Raw genomic sequence first — 22,557 nt, forward strand, 5'->3', positions numbered from 1 at the left:
ATGTTGAACATGTTCGGTATCCATCCATTAGCCGATTAGATAAGAGATTAATTATCATTCTTAAAGGCAGATTTGAAAGTTAGTAGTGAATGATGTTTCAAGGATTGATAGCAAATGAAAGCGCCCACCATGTTTCCCAACTAATACCAACTTTTGTATGAACCGATCCGATAATTACATTCTCAAAACTTTTTTCAAAACATCCAATCAGCCAACTAATTCAATCTCGATAGTGAATGAGTTGTCAATTCTTAATTAAACTCTATGAATGAACACAAATTGGATTGAGTTATGTAAAGTTTTTGAATCAAACTTCAAATTTAGGGTTAAAGAATGGCTAACATATTATGTTAATATTCATTTTTCTTGTGAATACAAACAAGAAAAGGGAAGGTAATATCATACGTTTTGGGTGAGGAGGCACCGTACGTGCGGTTGTCCGTCCGTATCTCCTTTTCGTCCGTGATGCCCACAGGCCTCTCTCTTTTGCCTTTCAGTGTCTCCTCTGCTCTTCACCATTAACTCTCTGCCTTCCCATCTTCCCAAACCTTCTTCACATGGAAGCTTTGCCCTCCCTCACTTTCCTCGCTTCGACCCTTCTTTTTAACTCGGTATGATCATTCATTTCCTATTCTTCTTGTTCTTCTTCATGTTTGTTCGTTTAATCCACGAGACTCTTCCAACCCATTTCCTTTTTCTTTGTTGTTATGCTTGATTTGATTTGATCTCCTTTTTGCTGCTGTTTTATTGTTTTTGCTTCCCTTTTGCAAATGGGTCATAAAAGTAGTTGTCGTCTGTTGTTTATGTATATGAAATTGGCATTTAATTTGGGAGGTAGTAATGGAACTACTGAAGTTCAATGGATGAGAGTGGTGGAACAGCAAGAGCTTGATTCAAGTTACTGTAAGCATTTGTATGTTCATAAGCTGAGAGTTTGAAGGAACGGGAAATAGTAAGTTGTGGAAACATTTTTTTGCTCATTGCTTCTGATTAATCTACTACTCCTTGGATCTTGTTGGATTTTGGTTTAAGAGCCTCATGAACTTTTTATTTATAAAAAGAATCTGGGGTGGATTACAGTTATTCTGAGATCCCACGTAGGTTGGGGAGGAGAACGAAACATTCTTTATAAGGGTGTGGAAACCTCTTTCTAGCTGACGCGTTTTAAAAACCTTGAGAGGAAGCATGAAAGAGAAAGTCCAAAGAGGACAATATCTGCTAGCAGTTAGCTTGGGCTGTCACAAATGGTATCAGAGCTAGACACTGGGCGATGTGTTAACGAGAAGACTGAGTCTCGAAGGAGGTGGATACAAGGTGGTGTGTCAGCAAAGGCACTGGGCTCCAAAAAGGGGTGGATTGGGGGATCCCACATCGATTGGATAAGGAAACGAGTGCCAGCGAGGATTGTGATATCCCACATCGGTTGGGGAGGAAAACAAAACATTCTTTATAAGAGTGTGAAAACCTCTCTCTAGCAGACGTGTTTTAAAAACCTTAGGGGAAGCCCAAAAGGGAAATCCCAAAGAGGACAATGTTTTTTAGTGGTGAGCTTGGGTTATTACAAATGGTATGAGAGTCAGACACCGAGTGATGTGTTAGCGAGGACGTTGAGCCTCGAAGGGGGTGGACATGAGGCGGTGTGCCAACAAGGGCACCGGGCTTCAAAGGGAGGTGGACTGGAGGGGCCCACATCGATTGGATAAGAGAATGAGTGCCAGCGAGGACGCTTGGCCCGAAGGAGGGTGGATTGTGAGATCCCACATCGGTTGGGGAGGAAAATGAAACATTTCTCATAAGGGTGTAGAAACCTCTCTCTCTAACCTTGAGGGGAAACTTGAAAGGGAAAGTCCAAAGAGGACAATATCTGCTAGCGATGGGTTTAAGCCGTTACAGTTTTTGGTTTTGGTTGCATTTTCAAATGATCATTTATGGGTGCACCTGAGGGCATCAACATCTCTAAGAACACAAAACATTGGTGCTTCCTGAATTCATGGAATGCTATAATCTGAGTTGATATGTTTCTTACAACTCTTTAATATCATCTGTTCTTTTCATATTTTCAGCCAAATCCTTTAGAAGGTTATCTTATGATGGAGTCTTGTGATTGCATTGACACCCAGTGGCCTCCCGATGAACTTCTAGTGAAATATCAGTATATCTCAGATGCGCTAATCGCATTAGCTTATTTCTCTATCCCATTGGAGCTCATATATTTTGTGCAAAAGTCTGCATTCTTTCCTTACAGATGGGTGCTTATGCAATTTGGTGCTTTCATTGTTCTCTGTGGAGCAACACACTTCATCAACCTTTGGACGTTTTCGACGCACTCGAAGACGGTGGCCATGGCGATGACTATTGCAAAAGTTGCTTGTGCTATTGTTTCGTGCTCGACCGCATTGATGCTTGTTCATATTATTCCTGATCTTTTGAGTGTCAAAACTCGAGAATTGATCCTTAAGAACAAGGCTGAAGAACTTGACAGGGAAATGGGACTTATTCTTACTCAAGAAGAAACTGGAAGGCATGTTAGAATGCTTACTCATGAAATAAGAAGCACGCTCGATCGAGATACGATATTGAAAACAACGCTTGTCGAGCTGGGAAAAACGTTGGGGCTTGAGGAATGTGCTCTGTGGATGCCATCAAGGGCTGGCATAAGTCTACAGCTTTCACATGCCTTGAACTATCAGATACCAGTGGGAGCTCATATTCCTATAAACCTTCCTGTTGTGAATGATGTTTTTAAGAGTAATCGAGCCATTCGTGTTCCCTACAACTGCCAATTGGCTAAGGTCAGGACTCCATATTTGGCACCTGAAGTTGTTGCTGTGCGAGTTCCTGTCTTGAACCTTTCAAATTTTCAAATGAACAATTGGCCTGATGGCTCTTCCAGGAGCTATGCTATAATGGTTTTGATTCTTCCTACTGGTAGCGCTCGGAAATGGCGAGATCATGAGTTGGAACTTGTCGACGTCGTCGCAGACCAGGTTTTGTGTGATTTATTGTTCTACTGCATCTGTACACTGCCCCTTAACTGGCATGTTTTGCATAACTTATGTTAGTTAAGTTCATGAGCAATTGGTTATCTGGAGTTCTAATGAACTGTATGAATTAGGTCCAATTTTAGGATAGGATGTTAGCAGCTGATGAACACGAATACCCATGTGACACTTACGACACTTAGGACACGGATACCCAACTGAGGGAAACGAAACATTCCTTATAAGGGTGTGGAAACCTCTCCCTAGTAGACGCGTTTTAAAATCGTGAGGCTGATGACGATATGTAACGGGCTAAAAGGACAATATCTACTAGCGGTAGGCTTGGGTTGTTACAAATAGTATCAGAGTCATACACCAGGCAGTACCAACGAGGACGCTAGTCCCCAAGAGGGTAGATTGTGAGATCCCACATCGGTTGGAGAGGGGAACAAAGCATTCCTTATAAGGGTGTGGAAACCTCTCCCTAGTAGACGCGTTTTAAATTGTAAGGCTGATGATGATATGTAATGGGCTAAAACGGACAATATCTACTAGCGGTGGGCTTGGGCTGTTACAAATAGTATCAGAGTCATATATCGGACGGTACCAGCGAGGAAGCTAGCCCCAAAGAGGGGTGGATTGTGAGATCCCACATCAGTTGGTGAGGGGAACGAAGCATTCCTTATAAGGGTGTAGAAACCTCTCTCTAGTAGACGCGTTTCAAAACCTTGAGGCTGACGACAATACGTAACGGGCTACGGACTATATCTATTAGCGGTGGACTTGGACTGTTACAAATAGTATCGGAGCCATACACCGGGTAGTGTCAGTGACGACGCTGGCCCTCAAGGGGGGTGGATTGTGAGATCCCACATCGATTGGAGAGGGGAACGAAGCATTCCTTATAAGGGTGTGGAAACCTCTCCCTAGTAAACACGTTTTAAAACCGTGAGGCTGACGACGATACGTAATGAACTAAACCGGATAATATCTACTAGCGGTGAGCATGGGTTATTACACGAAAAATGTCATGTTTGTTGGTTATTCTTCAATCCATACAAAAAGTGATAGGAGCAACTCTCTACATTTTGATTTTGGCAATTGAACATGCTTCACTTTGTAAGTCATGTCATATATCACTTGTCTTCAAGATTCAGACAAAATTGTCTGGTTTGCACCACACAAACACACACACACACACACACACATTCCTTTTGTTTCCTGTCTTGTCTTCATGTTTCCTTGTACTAATCACCCATCAGGAATTTGAAATCCATATAGGTAGCTGTAGCTCTTTCACATGCTGCAATTCTCGAAGAGTCTATGCACGCCCGCGATCAGCTCGTGGACCAAAATGTAGCATTGGATTTAGCTCGAAGAGAAGCAGAGATGGCGGTTCACGCTCGTAACGACTTCTTGGCTGTCATGAACCATGAAATGAGGACGCCAATGCATGCAACAATCGCTCTTTCGTCCCTACTTTTGGAGACCGAGCTGAGTCCAGAACAAAGAGTGATGATAGAAACAATACTTAAGAGTAGTAATCTTCTAGCCACACTGATTAATGATGTCTTGGACCTTTCTAGACTCGAAGATGGTAGTTTGGCATTGAACATAAGATCATTCAACCTCCATGCTATTTTCAAAGAGGTGAGTTTTGAAGTCCGAGGTTGTCTCAATCATTAGATCTTGTTCTAACATCATGAAGCTTGAACTGCAGGCAATGGATCTTATCAAGCCCATTGCTTCGGTTAAGAAGCTGTCGATGGCGTTGATGTTGGCCTCGGATTTGCCCGTCTGTGCCGTTGGCGACGAGAAGCGACTTATGCAAATCATCTTGAACATCGTCGGTAATGGGGTGAAGTTTACTAAGGAAGGTCATGTTTCAATCATAGCATCTGTTGCAAAACTTGAGTCTCTGAGAGATTGGCGCGCTCCCGAGTTCTATCCGATGCAGTCCGACCGCCATTTCTACCTCCGAGTTCAGGTTGATATCATCTGATATGGTTGAATTATGAGGAACATATTCATTCATTGTTCTAAATCATTTTGTTCTGTTCTTTCTGCTTCTCAGGTTAAAGATTCAGGATGTGGTGTTCTTCCCCAAGACATTCCTCATCTGTTTACCAGATTCACTCAACTTCGATCACGATCTAGCCGAACAAATGGTGGGGTTGGACTCGGATTGGCTCTTTGTAAACGGTATGCCTCGGATCACCCAACATACAAAATTTAAAAATACTACTGTAACAACTCTCAAGCCCACCGTTAGCAGATATTGTCCTCTTTAAGCTTTTTCTTGTAGGCTTCCCCTCAAGGTTTTTAAAATGTGTATGCTAGAGAGAGGTTTCTACACACTTGTAAAGAATGTTTCGTTCTCCTCCCCAACCGATGTGGGATCTCATAATCCACCCCCGCCACCCCCCCTTCAGGGCCCAACATCCTTGTTGGCACTCATTCCTTATTCTCGTTGGCACTCGTTTCTTTCTCCCCGTTGGTATATCGCCCGATGTCTGGCTCTGATACCATTTGTAACCGTCCAAGCCCACCGCTAGTAGATATTGTCTCTTTAAGTTTTCCCTTTCGGGCTTCCCTTAAAGGTTTATAAAACGCGTCTGCTAGTGAGAGGTTTCCACACCCTTATAAAAGATATTTCGTTGTCCTCCCCAACCGACGTGGGATCTCATAATTCACTCCCTTTAGGGCCCAGCGTCCTCGTTGGCACTCGTTCCCTTCTATTCGCGGTCACATCTCCCGGTGTCTGGTTCTTATACCATTTATAACAATTCAAGCCCACCGCTAGCAGATATTATCCTCTTCAGGCTTTTCCTTTCGGGTTTTCCATCAAAGTTTTAAAACGCGTCTAGGGAGTAGTTTCCACACCCTTATAAAAGATGCTTCGTTCTCCTTTCAACCGATGTGGGATTCACAACTATTTTCTCTTATAAGCTATCCAATCTCTTGAATCATGAGTTGACTTACGTGCTAGTTTTTCTTGATCTATTTTCACATGGGTTGTTGGATTCAGGTTTGCAAATCTCATGGGAGGTCACATATGGATCGAGAGCGATGGCCCCGAAAAAGGTACGACAGGCGTGTTCATCGTCAAACTCGGGATCTGCAATGCTAATCCAAATGACTTATCAATCAAGCGAGTCGCCTCCGTTGTAAATCACAGAAGTGCAGATCTCCATGGACACAGACCAATCTTCAGAGAAACCGATCAAGTCGCCTTTTCCAGTTCACGATATCAAAGAAGTCTCTGAACTTCGATGCACATTCCGAGCACCGGCTGCTGCGCAGTTGCTTCCCGAATAACATGGATCATTCATTTGAGAAGAAAACACAAGGTCGTTGAATTTGCAGCCATAATGTTTAGTATAACAAATGTACCCTACAATTCTTGAAGATGAACAGTTTGTGGTATTTTTATTCTAAAAATTTAAAGTCAATCACCGTACAAAAGAATCGATCATCATCCCAAGCTATACATTTAGCCCTTGGAATATCATTATATATATATATATAACAAATTCTTCCTGTTTCCTACTCCGTCAAGCCGCTGGTGTACGGAACGCCGGTCTGCGGCAGCCAATCATCCGCCAAGACAAAGTTCGCCGCCGTGAAATTCCCAGCATCAGTATCATTAATCAAATGAAATCCCAGCCAATTCACCCTCTCCGACGTGTTAGATCCCGGCCCAAAATTCCCAAATTCCGCATAATACGAAGTGTTCAAAGCAAAATCCTTATCCCAAGCCCTCCACCCCGCCGGATTAATTAGCTCATCCATGAAGCTCTGCAAATACACCGTCCTTGAATATTCCTTCCACGGTCGTCCGAGGAACGTTTTCACAGTGACGCCGGTGTTGTTCGCGAGGTCGTCAGCGGCGGTGATCCGGCAGTTATGGATGGAGGTTCCGGTGTTCTGATTTGGGTCGGTCCGGCCTTGAGCAGTGATGGCGTTGAACTGGTTCGCCATAGGAAGACGAGGGTAGATGTTGCAGTTCTGGAAAACCACGGCGGCGTTGCCGAAGATGAAGTCGACAGTGCCGTAGATGTCGCAGTCGCGGTAAAATTGGCGGAGGGAGTGAGTGTATAAGGTGTCTTGGTAGCCTTCGAAGCTGCAGAGGTAGAAAGTGGATAAGTCGGCGCCGTTACGGACGGCGACGGCTTGGTGCTTTATTGCTCCGGCGGTGTTTCTGAACGTCATGTTGACCGCCACAAATCCGGGTCCCACCACCGCTGGTAAAAAAAATAAAAAAAAAAAATTAAAAATTAAAAATCTATTTTAAGACATTTAAAATTAATTAATAACCAAATTGAAAATTCAACTAATTAATTAAACACTAACCAAACGTGGCGGAATTGAAAGTGGTCCAGCCGTCAACGACGCTCCGATTACCAGTGATAACGGTCTGATTAATACCATCTCCGATCATCATCAAATACCGTTTATTCTTCGCAATCGACACGTATTCCTCGTAAACTCCGACCGACACAAAGATCAAGAAATAGCCGTCGGTCGGAGCAGAGTTATTCGGCGCCGCCGCAATCGCTTCGTTAATTGTCGTGAAATTCCCGCTGCCGTCTTGGCTGACAATGACGATGTCTCTAATCGAAATCTGGTCGTCGCCGCCGCCTTCAGTCTGCAGCAGATTCCGGCGCGTCGCCATCTCGTAAATCGCTTTCGCTCTGCTCGACATTTTGAGTGACATCCGACCGTTTCTAAACCCGCCCTGACTCCCGGCCGCCGTCCATGTCGACCGTTTCTTCTTCTTCGGAACCCAACCTACCGGAAATCAATAAATTAAAAAAAAAATATATATATATATATATATATTATTTTGAATTATATTTAATTTTAATAACTTATTAATTATTATTAATTAGAATATATATATATATATATATAAATATAAACCTTTGGTAAATAAAGCCAAGGACATAGAGTACAGCTTGGTGTCAGAGGCAAGTGGGAGGGCAAGGCCATTTTTGACGGACCACGAACCCGCCGTCGCCTTGAGCCCATCCAAACACGTCTGCTGGTTCGTCAATATCGCACTCAACAAGCTCTGTACGTCGTCCGCCTTCATCTCCGACAGCTTTGAACTCGTCGTATTCACCGTCCGGAACGACGTCGTTAAGTAATCAATATTCAGTCCCGCTAACAGCTGGCAGTCCTCCAGTGCTCGGACGGCGGGGACCGTCAACGACGACCGTGACCGGAGGTACTTTTTGACTAGCCGGAGAAACTTTTGCGAGGATGAGAGGGATTTTCTGAAAGATGAGCGGCCGTATGAATACACATTGCCGGTTTGGTTGGGGAGGGTGGATTTGCAGTAGGAGGGGTCGGGGGTGGAGGTGCAGACGGAGGCGGAGGCGGCGGAGAGGGGAATTTGAGCGGTGGTTATGTAGAGGGAGAGGAGGATGAGAGAGGAGAATGTGGTGGCCGCCATTGGAGAGAGAAGTGGTGGTTTGGGATTTGGGATTTGTGTGCAATTTATAGGAGGAGAAGGGAGGTTGGTTTTTCTTAAAACTATCAAACTCAATGTTTGTTGGTGTGTACGTTGTCTTTTGACAAAAGCACTAAAACTTCCACTTAATTAGATATTGACACGACATGTTATTACGGTCCTCCTCGTAATATGCTTGAAGATATTGTCTACTTTGACTCGTTACGTATCGTCATCAGTCTCGTGATTTTAAAACGTGTCTAGTGTGGAGAGATTTATTCACTTTTATAAATAATGCTTCGTTTCACTCTCCAATTAATGTAGCATCTCACAATCCGCCATGAAAGTCCCACATCCGCTAATTTAGGGAATGATCAAGGATTTGTAAGTAAAGAATACTATTTCCATGAGAGCTTACGCTCAAAGTAGACAATATCATACCATTGTGGAGAGTCGTATTCATCTAACAACTGGCACACCGCTTGGTGTTTGGCTCTAATATCATTTGTAACAATTCGAGCCCACTGTTAGTAGATATTGTCCGCTTTGACCTATTACGTATTGCTATCAGCCTTGTTATTTTAAAATATGTCTAGTACGGAGAGATTTCTACACCCTTATCAACTGATATGGGATCTCCCAACGTTCTTGCTAGCACATAGCTCGGTGTTTGGTTTTGCTACTGTTAGCAGATATTGTCCGCTTTAGCATATTACATATCGTCGTCAACCTCACAGTTTCTAAAACACGTCTATTAGGGAGAGATATTCACACCCTTATAAGAAAATGTTTCGTTCCCCTCTTCAATCGGTATGAGATCTCACACTCAGATTAGTTCAAATGCTTGAGATGACAAATTAATAAATGAGAAGGAGAAAGTCAAAATAGCGCGTTGATATTACGGACAAATAAGAAAGGGGAAAAGGTGACAAGATTTGCAAGCTGTCCGGCAGATGTTTTTATTTTATTTTATTTTATTTATTTATTTTTAACAAAATCAATTTAGTATTTAGTTTGTTTCTCAAATTATAATTCCCTTATCCAATGCAATCGGTATGGGATCTTGTTTCCTTATACGTATTCTTTTAATTTTAATCTAATAATCTTTCATTTATAAACTAATTTTAAATTATAAAAAATAAAAATAAAAATAAAAATAAAACCCACACGTCTTTTTATTTATTTATTTATTATTATTATTTTATTAAAAAAATATGAGAGATCCAACAAGAAATAAGAAATATTTTTCAAATAATATTAATAAAATTTTAATAATGGAAATTGAATCATACCCAAACCACCAACCCTTTTATGCTTTATATCTTATAAAAAAAATTAATTTTAATTAATTTTTTCTTATTAAAAAAAAAAAAGACAAACAAACAAAGGGGAACAACAAAATTCGATGTGACAATATTCTTCCCTTTTTCCCTCGGTTTTTTTAATTTCTTTTACGTTAAGGAACGAGTTTTCACACCCTTATAAGAAATGTTTCGTTCTTCTATATCTGCTGATGGTGGACTTAGACTGTTACACGAACGTTCTTCGACTTGACACGTGGTGATATGTTTTTGTCTCATACAATGCTATTAATGACTATTGTGATCGATAAAAATATCTTTAATCTGTGTCCAATCTAGTCAAAATGTTTAGCATTTAGTCACAGTCATTACCTAAATAAACGCCTATTTAAATCATTTAGTTTTTTTTTTTTTTTTTTTTTTTACAATAACCGAAATTAAATGTGTAAAAAACACAATTATTAAAGCACCAGAGAAAAAATAATTGGTTAAAAAAAGTTGGAATGTCACGTCCGAAGTTGGTTTAGTTATTGAAATAATAATAATAATAATAAAGCGAGAAAAAAAAAAAAGGCCGTTAAGGGTATTGCGTGTAATACATGTAAATTACTCGACGCGGAACCCGACCACGTGTAGTTCACGCGACCCACTTTTCTAATTATTCATTTATTCACAATTAAGTTTAAATTCTTAATAAATTGTTTTATAACATTTAATTTAATTTAAGATAAATTATAAATTTAATCCATTCCAATATTTTATACCTTATAAATATAAGTTTGTGTCACATAATTTGATTAAGAATATGTTATTATCGTTTAATGAATAATGCACCTAACATTGTATAATCATTTTATTTCATTTAATAAAATTCCTTTTTTAATCTCTATTTTCAGAAATTAATATATAAATTAAAATAATGGAGCGTGACAAATATTATGAAAAAAATAATATGGTTGACTTGGAATTCCATAACATGGTTGACTTGGAGTGTACAAAACCGCGTCTAGTAATTAAATTAATTTATTTAAAAAAAAAACTTTTGACATAGTCAACTCCATGCAAATATTAATTAATAAAGTCTCGGTGGTATTAGGTTTACATACTTAATGTAGTCCAAAAAAAGGTGCTTGCATGTTCTGCAAAATTACGTGGATATTTTCTCGAGAGCTATTATTTTTTAATATAAAATTATATTATTTATATCAGAGACGCGAGATATGAACATATGACTTATAAGTGAGAAATCGATACTCCAATCAATAAATTATGTTCGAATTACGATAAAAAATATATTTTAAAATGGTATATTTTGAATTTTGAAATTTATATTTTTTTTCTAATTTTTTCACAAATACTAAATTAAAACCCATTATTATTATTTTTTTTAAACTCTGAATTTCAATCATTATGTATTAACATAACTAACTAAATATGAAATATCTATATTAGGTATATTTAATATTGGTACTATTGTTAAATAATAATAATGAAAATAATTAATTAGGTGAAGTTTGACGAAATTATAAATATTAAAAAGGGAAGGTTTTAAAATTAATGAAATTAGACTTATTTTAACTCATTTTAAAAACAAAAATAATAATTATAATAAAAAGAACTTGAAAAAAATAACAATAATAACTTAATAATGATTGAAATTCTACTCTAATTAATTTCAATATCATATTCCTAATAATTGTTGAAACACATTTATTAATTAATAACATAAATTAGAAATTGTTTCAAAATTACAAAATATATATATATATATATTATGGGTTTGATTTGTTAGACGAACACGACTCTCCACAATGGTACGATATTGTCCACTTTGAGCATAAGCTCTCATGGCTTTGCTTTGGGGACTCTCCACAATGGTATGATATTGTCCACTTTGAGCATGAGCTCTCATGGCTTTGCTTTGGGCTTCCCCAAAACGAAAGTCATGAGAGCTTATGCTAAAAGTGGACAATATCATACCATTGTGGAAAGTCATGTTCGTCTAACATGGTATCAGAGCCATGCCCTAAACTTGGTCATGCCAATAGATTGGTAAACCCTCAAATGTCAAACAAAGAACTCCAAAAGAGAAAGGAGTCAACGCTCCTTGAAGGTTAGTAAACCCTCAAATGTCAAACAAAGGACTCCAAAAGAAAAAGGAGTCAACGCTCCTCGAAGGCATAGTAAAAAATGATTAAGACTCCAAAGGAGTCGAGCCTCGATTGAGGGGTTAGAGAATGATCATGTGTTTATATCAAAGAATACTCTCTCCATTGGTGTGAGGGATTTTGGGGAAACTCAAAGCAAAGTCATGAGAGCTGATGCTCAAAGTGGATCGTGTTCAACTAACATGATTATTTAGCAAATAATTTATAATTATAATAATTATATGATTTTGGTAATAATTATAAATAGAGGCGTTTTGTTTTTCTTATTTAGTAAAATCCAAAAAATGATTCCAAAAGACAATTTGCTACAAATAAGGAAGAAAGATGCGAGTGGAATTGTGAGTGTGAAGGGAAACAAAGGGACGTGATGGTTCAATCATCGAGGAATTAAGAATTTTTAACAAATCTCACAAATCTCTTCCAAGATCTGTCCAATAACGTCAACTCGTTCGTATTGATATTGGTAGATCTCGGTGATTCATCTCGAGGGTACAACACAAGCCACCATACAGCTACTTTGGTTTCGTCCCGAACTTCTCCTTGATTCAAATTGTAAGACAGATGTATGATAGAGATAAAGGGAGATCTATTGATAAGAGAGTTGAGCTCGACTTTCATTTATTTTCATTCATATTCATAGCTTAGTTGATGTGCATGTATTTTTCTAACAAATGGTGTTTGACTTGACAATTGATATTATCACTCACAAACTAATATGAGTCATCCTAAGAGGTTACCCGACATAGAATTGCTTAAAAAAAAACACGTTTAATTATAAAGTTTCTATAATTACGCCACCAAAAAGGAAGGTGCAAAATTATATCTTAAGGATGTCTCTCATTTAAATATGGTCTCGGTTCATATTGAGAATCGTTGGGAGATGAGTCCCACATCGGCTAATTAAGAGGTTGATCATGAGTTTATAAGTAATGAACACATCTCCATTAATATAAAGTCTTTTTGGGAAAGTCCAAAACAAAGCCGTAGGAGTTAGTTATCCTTAAGGTGGACAATATCGTACCACTAAATAGAAATGGGTCCATAATGGTGTTGTATTGCGTGTGGCTTTACCAACTTTGCAAGCTCCAACGGGATTTGAACTCAATAGTCAAAGCTGTGACGGTGATGCAAAGAATTTTCTTTTTTATATTTTAAATCAATATTTTCTTCCAAATGGTAATTCAAATTCAACCGACAAAATTAAATTTAATCGCTTTTTTTTAATCAAATATATTTTAAAATCTCAATCCAACACAATTTCCAACCTCTTTCTCCCTCCTTCTTCCAATCTTTTTCCGGCGTCCCACCACCACCGCACGCACCGCCGGTTGTCCTTTGACGTCTCTCATAGTTCGCACACCCTACGCAACCATCGTCCTTCACTACCTTTCATAGTTCGGTCCAATTCAACTTGGTTTGGTTCGGTTCGATTTTAGTATTTAGGTTGTGGATGGTTAATTAGAACGGCTAAAACCAAAACTGCTAGTACACTGCGCAAGGGATATTTGTCGAGGATTATTGAGAGTGAGTCCAAGTGAGGAATACTATCTCCATTGGTACGAGGCCTTTTGGGAAAGTCCAAAGCAAAGCCACGAGAGCTTATGCTCAAAGTGGACAATATCATACCATTGTAGAGAGTCGTGATTTCTAACAATATTCAAGTGATTTATTGAGTTTAGGGTTGAACCTTCAACGCTTTTAGTTGTTATTGTTGGGCTTTGATACTAATTAAAACGTTTGAAGTCAACTTGCATATATCTTGGACTAATCTCACGGCCCAATTTTTTTTTTTTTTCATTAACAACCTTCTCATTTTCTTATTGATATGTATTTATTATATTTTTTATATGAAAATGACACTTTAAGAGTTATTAATAAGTAGTTTTATTTTTCATGTATTTTGAGGGAAACATATTAATAGAAATAAAATTTTAATCACAAGTACAACACAAACCGACCTTAGCTCAGTTGGTAGAGCGGAGGACTGTAGTGTGATTGCAGCTTGATCCTTAGGTCGCTGGTTCGAATCCGGCAGGTCGGAAATCTTTTTATTTATTTTTTAACAAGACATTTTTAACAACTTAATGACATAACTAAAGACACGCATGTTGACCAATGGATGTTAGATGAGATGTTATATATATATAATTATTTTTATGGATTAATTGTCCAAATTGATATTTAATGTTTATATAACAAAAATGTATCATTTTATCATATTATTAAACTACAAAAACAATAAATTTATGTCTGAATCATATCACTAAAGTTTGTAACGTAATTTTATGATCTAATATTACAAAACAAACTTAAATAATAAGTAATAGATCGATTAAAAAAAAAATTAATATTCACAATTAATATGTGGATATAAGAATAATTTTGACAAATTCTAATCGACCCAACTCAATTGTACTCTAGAAAGGCTCGAGAAAGGCAAATGATAGGTTTAGTTTCTTCGATTATTTCATTGAAAAAGTTGCATATGGAAGAATGTGAACCCTATCTTCATTTCATGTGTATAATAGAGAAAGTAGANAAAAAAAAAAAAAAAAAAAAAAAACACAAGAACATGAATCCTTTAGGTTTGCATGTGCAAATGGAAGAGAATTGATGATTGCTCAATATTTTAATTTGGGCCTACCTATCTTTTCAATCAAACATCCACTTTTCCAAAACGCCCCATGTTTCTGTACATCCCTTACGACATGATCTTTTAAGACTCAAAACAATCGCCACAGACCAATATAGGTCATTTCAGCATTTTTTTTGTCATCACTCACATGCATTATAAGAAATTTTCTAAACGTCACTCAACATAAAATTACTCCAGGTCAAACACGCTTAATTATAAGTTTTATGATTGAGTCATCGAAAAGGAAGATGCACTTTCAATCGTTTTAAGGTTTTCTTAATTATCTTATCTTTAGAATTGCTCTTATTCAAATGTAATATTATTTCATTAATGTCTGCCTCCTCTTTTATTCAGATGTCATATGCAACCTTTTGATCCATAGTATAATACTTTAATAAGTTATTATAAACATTATTATTACTCTTACTCCCGTCGGGATAAATCTGACCCCTTCCCCTGTTCCCGCCTACGTATATGGGATATTTTAAGTCTTAGTCGCAGAGTTGAGGGAAAGAATAGGAAAGATGATTCACTATATTTCTAACCAAGAACGGGCCTATCACAAGAATATTTTTTAGTGGGATGACAGCTCTGACAAGACAGATTGCCCATATTTTCTTTAATCTCGAGAGAAATACAATCGGGGAAATTCAAATCCTTTGGGTAAAATAAGAACAACCCCACATTCAAACCGCCCCTTTCCCCATTTGCAACAACTTATTTCAGTTGCATATCATAAAAGGGATTCGAACAACTGCTCCAAATACAGTATCAGGAAGTATGAATTTTATTATTTCGGGTAAATGGTGATCTGATTTTGAATAAATCCATGAACCTTACCTAAGAAATTTTTATTATTTTTTATTTTAAAATAATTTAAAGATATTTTTGAAATTTTATAAAAATTTAAGAACATTGTGAAATATAAATTAATAGTTAAATGTTTTAAATTCTTTTTAAATTTTTTTAATATTTAAAAAATTGGAGACACATGCACAGTTAACATAGTATTTTTATTTATTTATTTATAAATTTAGCATTTTTTTTTAATTTTGATTTTCCCATTGTTTTTTTATTATTCTTTGACTGTCTCATCCCCGCTGCCAATAACAGCTTTTTCAGAACCAAATTAATTAAATAAATAAATAACTATTTCCTAAAAATTGGGCAACTCCAAATAATATAATATTATATTAATTATGCGTTGCTCGAGAACGTTTTGGACGCAAATTTCTGATTGGTCCAATAATAATAATAACAACATTAATAATTAAAAAAAACATGTTTTTTTTCATAGCCATATTTTGTTGTTTTTTTCTTTGCTTTATTTTAACTTATCCTTTTAAATCATTCAACTTAATATTATCTTTTATCTAAATTAAATTCCATAATTTCCACTAAAATTATTTCAAGCAAAACATACTTTATTGTTGAGTTCTTATGATTGAGCTACTGAAAAAAAATGTTCATTGGTAAGTGATCGAGAAGAAATGTGCACTCTCCTGATATAATAATTTCTTAGTCATCTTATTGTTAGAATCGTACTCATTTGTATGATATCGATTCATTCATGTACTCTTCATTTATTCCGACAAAGAATGTCACAAGTCTTGTCACATACTCATAAATGCCCTCATTTGGTTTCAATTAAACAAGAATTTCAAAAGCTTATGGCTTTAATCATTATTGAAATTTCCCCAATTTTTCCTTTATAAACGTACTCATCAGCAACACAGAAAGCTGCTCCAAAGCCCTTTCCTTCAAGAGCTTCTTCATCAATGGCTGCCCTCGGACCTCTGTTTTTCATCCTCTTCCTCTGTTTCTTCCCCTGCAACAATGGCTTCCCTACTCACCGCCATCCCCATTCTGCCCACCATAACTACCGAGACGCTCTCACCAAATCCATCCTCTTCTTTGAAGGCCAGAGATCCGGCAGGCTCCCGCCCAATCAGAGGATGACTTGGCGGCGCAACTCCGGCCTCTCTGACGGCGCTGCCATGAAGGTATTTCCCGATTTGGTTTGTTCTTTGAGTTTTGATTCTTTATTTCAACTCAAAATGTGAATTTATGAAGTGGGTTTTGGTTGGATTTAACTGGTTTTATGGAAATGTAGGTCGATTTAGTCGGCGGTTACTACGATGCCGGCGACAATGTGAAATTTGGGTTTCCGATGGCGTTCACCACCACCATGCTTTCATGGAGTGTTCTTGAGTTCGGTGGGTTGATGAAAGGGGAGCTTCAAAATGCTAAACAAGCCATTTATTGGGCCACTGATTATCTCCTCAAAGCCACCGTTCATCCCGACACCATTTACGTTCAGGTCGGCGATGCGAACAAGGACCATGCCTGTTGGGAGAGGCCAGAGGACATGGACACTCCCCGAAGTGTTTTCAAGGTGGACAAGAACAACCCCGGAACAGAGGTCGCCGCCGAGACCGCCGCTGCTCTTGCCGCCGCATCGCTGGTATTCCGACGGAGTGATCCTAATTACTCAAAGCTTCTGGTCAGAAGGGCCATGAGAGTAAGCTAAAAGACTGACCTTTATAGCTTTAGAAACAGAGTAAACAAGATTGAAACAGAGCATTTTGATTCAATTTCAAAATTCTCCCATTTTCTTTGCAGGTTTTTGAGTTTGCTGATAAGTATAGAGGATCTTACAGCACTGGTTTGAAAAAATATGTGTGCCCATTTTACTGTTCCTTCTCTGGATATCAGGTAAAGCTACAAAAACTCTGTTTTTTACTCAAAAACAGAGCATTTAATGGGGAGCTGCTTGGGTTTGCAGGATGAGCTTCTATGGGGAGCTGCTTGGCTTCAGAGAGCCACCAAAAACCCCAAATATCTCAATTACATTCAAGTCAATGGACAGACTCTCGGCGCCGGGGAGTTCGATAACACGTTCGGTTGGGATAACAAGCACGCGGGAGCCCGAATCCTTCTCTCGAAGGTTCGAAAAACACCCTCTTTATATCTCTTCAATGGTATGATATTATGATAATGAACAACGTTGTTCGTGGTTTTTTATAGGCATTTTTGGTGCAAAAGATGCAATCTCTTCATGATTATAAAGGGCATGCTGATAATTTCATATGCTCTCTAATTCCCGGAGCTTCATTTTCCTCAACCAAATACACTCCTGGTTGGTTCTGTTCAATTTCTTAACGGCTACTTTTTTTGTGAAAATTTGAACAAAGTTTTGAACTTTAGTGTGTTTGGACAGGTGGGTTGCTGTTCAAAATGAATGATAGCAACATGCAATATGTTACATCAACTTCATTCCTACTCTTAACTTACGCCAAGTACTTGACCTCCGCCCGCACCGTGGTGAACTGCGGCACGACCATCACCCCGAAAACCCTCCGTGCCATCGCTAAAAAGCAGGTACCTCGAAAACCCGCTCTCATTTGTTAGGAATCACAAACCTCCATAATGGTATGATATTATAAGACGCCACATCGGTCAGAAAGGAGAATGAAACATTCTTTATAAGGGTGTGGAAACCTCTCCCGAGACGCGTTTTAAAAACTTTGAGGAGAAGCTCAAAAGGGAAAGTCCAAAGAAGAACAATATATAAGGGTGTGGAAATCTCCCCTAGTACACGCATTTTAAGACCTCTAAGGAGAACCTCGAAAAGGAAATTTCAAAGAGGACAATCTACTGGTTGTTGGCTTGGCCCGTTATAGATATTGTCCACTTTGAGCCTTAACTCTTATGACTTTATTTTTGGTTTTCCAATAAGTCTCGTGCCAATGTAGACGTTATTCCTTATTTATAAATTTATGATCAACCCCTTAATTAGTAGACGTGGGAGTCCTTGAGGACCGTGCAAATTATTAATGTTGTATATTTGGGTGGTGTAGGTGGACTATCTTCTAGGGGATAACCCACAAAAGATGTCCTACATGGTGGGGTATGGGGCAAGGTACCCTAAAAGGATCCATCACAGGGGATCATCACTGCCGTCGATTGCATCCCATCCAGGGAAGATCCAATGCACGGCAGGGTTCAGTGTGATGAGCTCGGCCGCACCAAATCCAAACTTGCTGATTGGTGCAGTGGTGGGTGGGCCCGATAAGAACGACAGGTTCCCAGATCAACGGTCGGATTACGAGCAGTCTGAGCCCGCCACGTATATGAATGCACCTCTTGTAGGGTCACTGGCTTATCTGGCTCACTCTTTTGGCCAGCTCTAAGGGCACTCTCCCTCTAAACTAAGGGAGGGGTACCCCACATGATTACTATTATTAATGAAGAAAAAACGTGAGGGCACATGGCTAAAAGGGAAAGGCTTTGCCCTATACATTATTGACTTGGTTGGGGAGTGGTGGATTTCGATGTTTTTTTTTTCGGGTTCTCGAGTCAAATGATGATGTAAGAGTTTATAAGGAAACGTTTTACGAGCAAAGTTTCGTAGGTATGATATGTTTGATTTTTACTTAGATCATAAAATGGAATGAAAGCGTAACGTTATTATTATTATTATCGTCCTCGTTACTTGTTCAGACCTATCATGATTTTGTCTTTTTTCTTTAAATGTTACTATCGATTGTAACAGCTCAAAAACCCAAGTCTACTGTTAGTAAATATTGTCTGTTTTGTTTTGCGATGTATAACTGTAGTCTCATCGTCTTAAAACCCGTATGCTAGTGAGAGGTTTCCACACGACTGACTTCAATTGGGAATCGTCCATGTATCAATTCTCATGTTGTGTGTAAACTTCTTAAACTATCTTGACACTTCGTTGTTTGAAACGAACGGTTTAAGAATCTACGAACGTGAAACTATTTGAACGATCAATTACTTGGATGTTTAAGTTGGCTCGTGGATTTATTTCTCCTCGTTTCGTTACAATTTCACTTCCCAATTAATAATAAACTAAAAGGGAATAAAATTTCTTAGTATTAATTAAAGAAGATGTTGGGTTTTATGTCCTAAAACTCATAGTTTGTAAACAAAGATATATTCTATTTTCAATAAAGTTATTATTGTTGTTTATTCAGAAAAAATTGTTATTGAATAAAGTGAACTTTACGATCATTAATCTAAATCCAATAAACTAAGAACACTCTGGCTATAGTATGACTACTTGAACTATATGTAGAGACATAAGAGTGGATCAAGTTCAAGTATATAGTCAAAATGATCTATAGTATAAGGATAAGGCTGAGTACCTTATTCTGGGGACACTATGGATGCGGCCCACTTTTGTATATGATATAAACAATGCGATCACTAAATTGTGCATGTGGAGACATGTGAGTGGGGGCGTCCTATGCAATGAGTATTGCATAAGATCGGACCATGAAGAAAACCACTCTCACTTTATAAAGTCGTTTACTGTTGAGACTGATTTTCTTTTCATTCGATAACCTAGGTAACTCGGTTTTAATCCTGAGCTAACCATGAACTCCTGTTTATTCGGAATTATCCTTAGATTTGCATGGGTGAGAGTGGCTCTAGTTCGCCGACTCAACAGGCCTCCCATTTCAGGGGTAAGACTGGGTGAATGGCTGGGGACGTGGGGTGCAAGACGGAATTCACTCCTACCCACTTTTAGGGATAGAAGAAAGGTAGTTCCCTTAAGCACTGACTCCAGGTCTTGAACAAGGGGCCCCACCCTCTCATTGGCCTGAGAGGGATTCGGTTTACTGGTTGGACCACAAACCAATTGTTTATTAGAGGATCAGTGAGACATAAGGAACAAGAAGTAACTTCAGGGGTAAAACGGTAAATTGACCCAGCTCTAGTTACGAACAACCTGTGAAGGATCGACTTACTAATCATGGTTATATCAGATGGACAGAAATATATCTATAGTGAGGGGAGTGCAACTACTAGGCTATAGTGGAGTGTCCTAGTAGTTAACGAATGTTGGTTAACCAGGTTAATGAGTTTAATCGGTTAATCTTGAATCGTTGGAGCCCATGATCTATAGGTCCATTAGGTCCCTCTGCTAGCTCATATCGGACTAAACCATAGAACAGTGTGACGAGTGAGTTCGAAGTGTTCGAATTCAAATTAGGGAATATGCGTTACATATATACGATATATTTAACCGCAATTTTATTTTATTTACGAAATAAGCGAAAAGAGAGAATCTGAGATATTTAAATAAGATTTAAATATCTTAATCAATTATGTGTCGGAATTGACTGGGATTGGCATTTGAATTAATATTAAATATTAATTAAATAGTTTAATTAATTATTTAATGTTACTTTAATTTGAAATTCATTATTCAAATTAATTGTTGAATTAAAATGAAGAAAGTCAAAATGTTGACTTTCATCTAATTAAAATGAAGAAAGTCAAAATGTTGACTTTCATCTAATGGAAAAATCATGTTAGTGGAATTTTGAGGTGTCAAAATTTGGTTTAACCAAACTTGCATGTTTGCCAAATAAACCCCACAAGTTTGAGTGGAATTTTGAGTGTCAAAATTTGGTTAACTCAAACATGCATGCTTGCCACATAATCTCAAACATTTGAGTGGAATTTTAAGTGTCAAGATTTGGTGATCTCAAGTTTGCATGAACATGCAAACTTGACTCTTTAAATAGAGTGATCATGATACTTGGAAGGGATTCTTCATCTTGATGAAAAACCTCTCACAAGCACTCTCTTTCACGTATACAAAATCCCTCCCAAGTTTAGTCACTCACCGGATTCCACAATCCCGTTCTAAGGCCGGAGAATAGTGGAGAAGACACTAGTGGTGGTTCGAAATCGGTTCGTGAGGCAAAAGGAGTTTGAACTACAAAAGGTTAGTATTTAAACTCATTAAGTTTTAATACTTATGAACATGCTAGTCATTTACAATAATTGATGTTCTAAAAGTGCCTAAGATCCAAATTGCTTCCGCATGTGTTATATTAACACCATCAATTGGTATCAGAGCAAGTTTTAGGCACTTTATTTACATTAATTTGATCATGGTGGGTACCATTTCATGCATGAAATTTGTGGTTGCTAAAGTGGATGGTTTTGGTTTTGGCATTTTTTTTATGCTTCCATTTGATACAATTATTGTAATAAGCCTAAGGTGTATGGGCTTTAATAAATGAAGAAAGGTCTGTAATTTTTATAAAGTCATTAGAGTCCACTTTAGGTTGTAATTGATCGAAAATGGAAGAGATAAGCAAGCTGAACCGAAGAGGATGGAAGAGGCGGTTCGGGTGTTTTTTCTGTCGTTGGGGACCGATTGAACGTTTTTAAGGGTTGGTTGGTCCAGTTCGTGATCGTCGGGAGCGGCTCAAGTTATTTTTAGTTATTAATGTAATAATTTAGTTAATTGCTTGCTTTAAAATGCCAAAACCAACCCACTTTAGTGTGTTTAATTAATTATGCATTATGAATGTATGTTTTAATTAAATAGTAAATGTATATGCATAAAGTATGTCATATAGATTTAAAATCCCACCATAGGCTAAGCATGTTTCATGCATTCCAAGTATGTTATAAGTGTTATAATGTATAGTATGCATGTCTTAGGGTTCCATGAGTGATAGATATAAATTGTTATATTATGGCATGGAATGGATGATTATATAAATTGTTATATAAAGCATGTTATAGGTTATTTTCAACGTCATAAAATGAGGTAGACGTTAAAATCTATAATAAAGATAAGTGCATGCTCACTAAGGGTTAAGAACCGAGCACGATCAATTTTAACAGTTAAAAGGGGTCGATGTCTTATAAAATTGCGGTTACGAGAAAGCTCACCTGGCACGATCTTGTCTAAGGCTGAAGGTACTTAAGTTGACGGTTTACGGAACACCTACTACCTGGAGATCGGACCAGTACTTGAGCTTAGTTAGCCGAGTTTTATGAGCATGCTTAAGTGATTTAAGATTTAGAAAAATCACCTAGACTTAAGTTATATTTAATTAGCCGGAATATACTTAAGTAATGAGTATACCCAACCATATAAAATACTTAGTGGGAGGAAAAAGGTGTATAAGATACATCGTTTTCTCTTCACGCTCTCTGTAAAATTCACACAGTGAGATTCATG

At 37.9% G+C, this 22,557-nt stretch overlaps 3 protein-coding genes and 1 non-coding gene across 5 annotated transcripts; 3 read left to right on the plus strand and 1 right to left on the minus strand.

Moving 5' to 3' along the window:
- Positions 1-441: 441 nt before the first annotated feature.
- LOC111778184 (ethylene response sensor 1-like) lies at positions 442-6,269 on the plus strand. 2 transcript variants are annotated; one of them, XM_023657870.1, is made up of 6 exons: positions 442-611; positions 2,064-2,987; positions 4,263-4,631; positions 4,702-4,968; positions 5,056-5,183; positions 6,010-6,269. In XM_023657870.1, the coding sequence occupies exons 1-6, from the start codon at positions 558-560 to the stop codon at positions 6,245-6,247; spliced, it is 1,980 nt and encodes a 659-aa protein (XP_023513638.1). In that variant the 5' UTR covers positions 442-557; the 3' UTR covers positions 6,248-6,269. The 2 variants fall into 2 exon arrangements, with proteins under 2 accessions (XP_023513638.1, XP_023513639.1); XM_023657871.1 differs by having other exon boundaries at positions 549-952.
- A 65-nt stretch (positions 6,270-6,334) lies between these two features.
- On the minus strand, positions 6,335-8,464 carry LOC111778185 (probable pectinesterase/pectinesterase inhibitor 7). Its single transcript, XM_023657872.1, has 3 exons — positions 7,905-8,464; positions 7,335-7,772; positions 6,335-7,225 (listed from the first exon to the last, which is right to left on the minus strand). Exons 1-3 carry the CDS (start codon positions 8,437-8,439, stop codon positions 6,528-6,530), a joined length of 1,671 nt encoding a protein of 556 aa, XP_023513640.1. The 5' UTR covers positions 8,440-8,464; the 3' UTR covers positions 6,335-6,527.
- Positions 8,465-13,858: 5,394 nt separating this feature from the next.
- TRNAY-GUA lies at positions 13,859-13,946 on the plus strand. Its single transcript is given in 2 exon segments — positions 13,859-13,895; positions 13,911-13,946. It is a non-coding gene; the product is annotated as a tRNA-Tyr (tRNA).
- Positions 13,947-16,266: 2,320 nt separating this feature from the next.
- Positions 16,267-19,019, plus strand: LOC111778215 (endoglucanase 17-like). Its single transcript, XM_023657909.1, has 7 exons — positions 16,267-16,543; positions 16,654-17,061; positions 17,163-17,255; positions 17,326-17,487; positions 17,568-17,679; positions 17,761-17,921; positions 18,401-19,019. The coding sequence occupies exons 1-7, from the start codon at positions 16,319-16,321 to the stop codon at positions 18,731-18,733; spliced, it is 1,494 nt and encodes a 497-aa protein (XP_023513677.1). The 5' UTR covers positions 16,267-16,318; the 3' UTR covers positions 18,734-19,019.
- The last annotated feature ends 3,538 nt before the right edge of the window (positions 19,020-22,557 follow it).

This window comes from Cucurbita pepo, chromosome LG17, assembly GCF_002806865.2.
Source record: "Cucurbita pepo subsp. pepo cultivar mu-cu-16 chromosome LG17, ASM280686v2, whole genome shotgun sequence".
Lineage (NCBI taxonomy): Eukaryota > Viridiplantae > Streptophyta > Magnoliopsida > Cucurbitales > Cucurbitaceae > Cucurbita > Cucurbita pepo.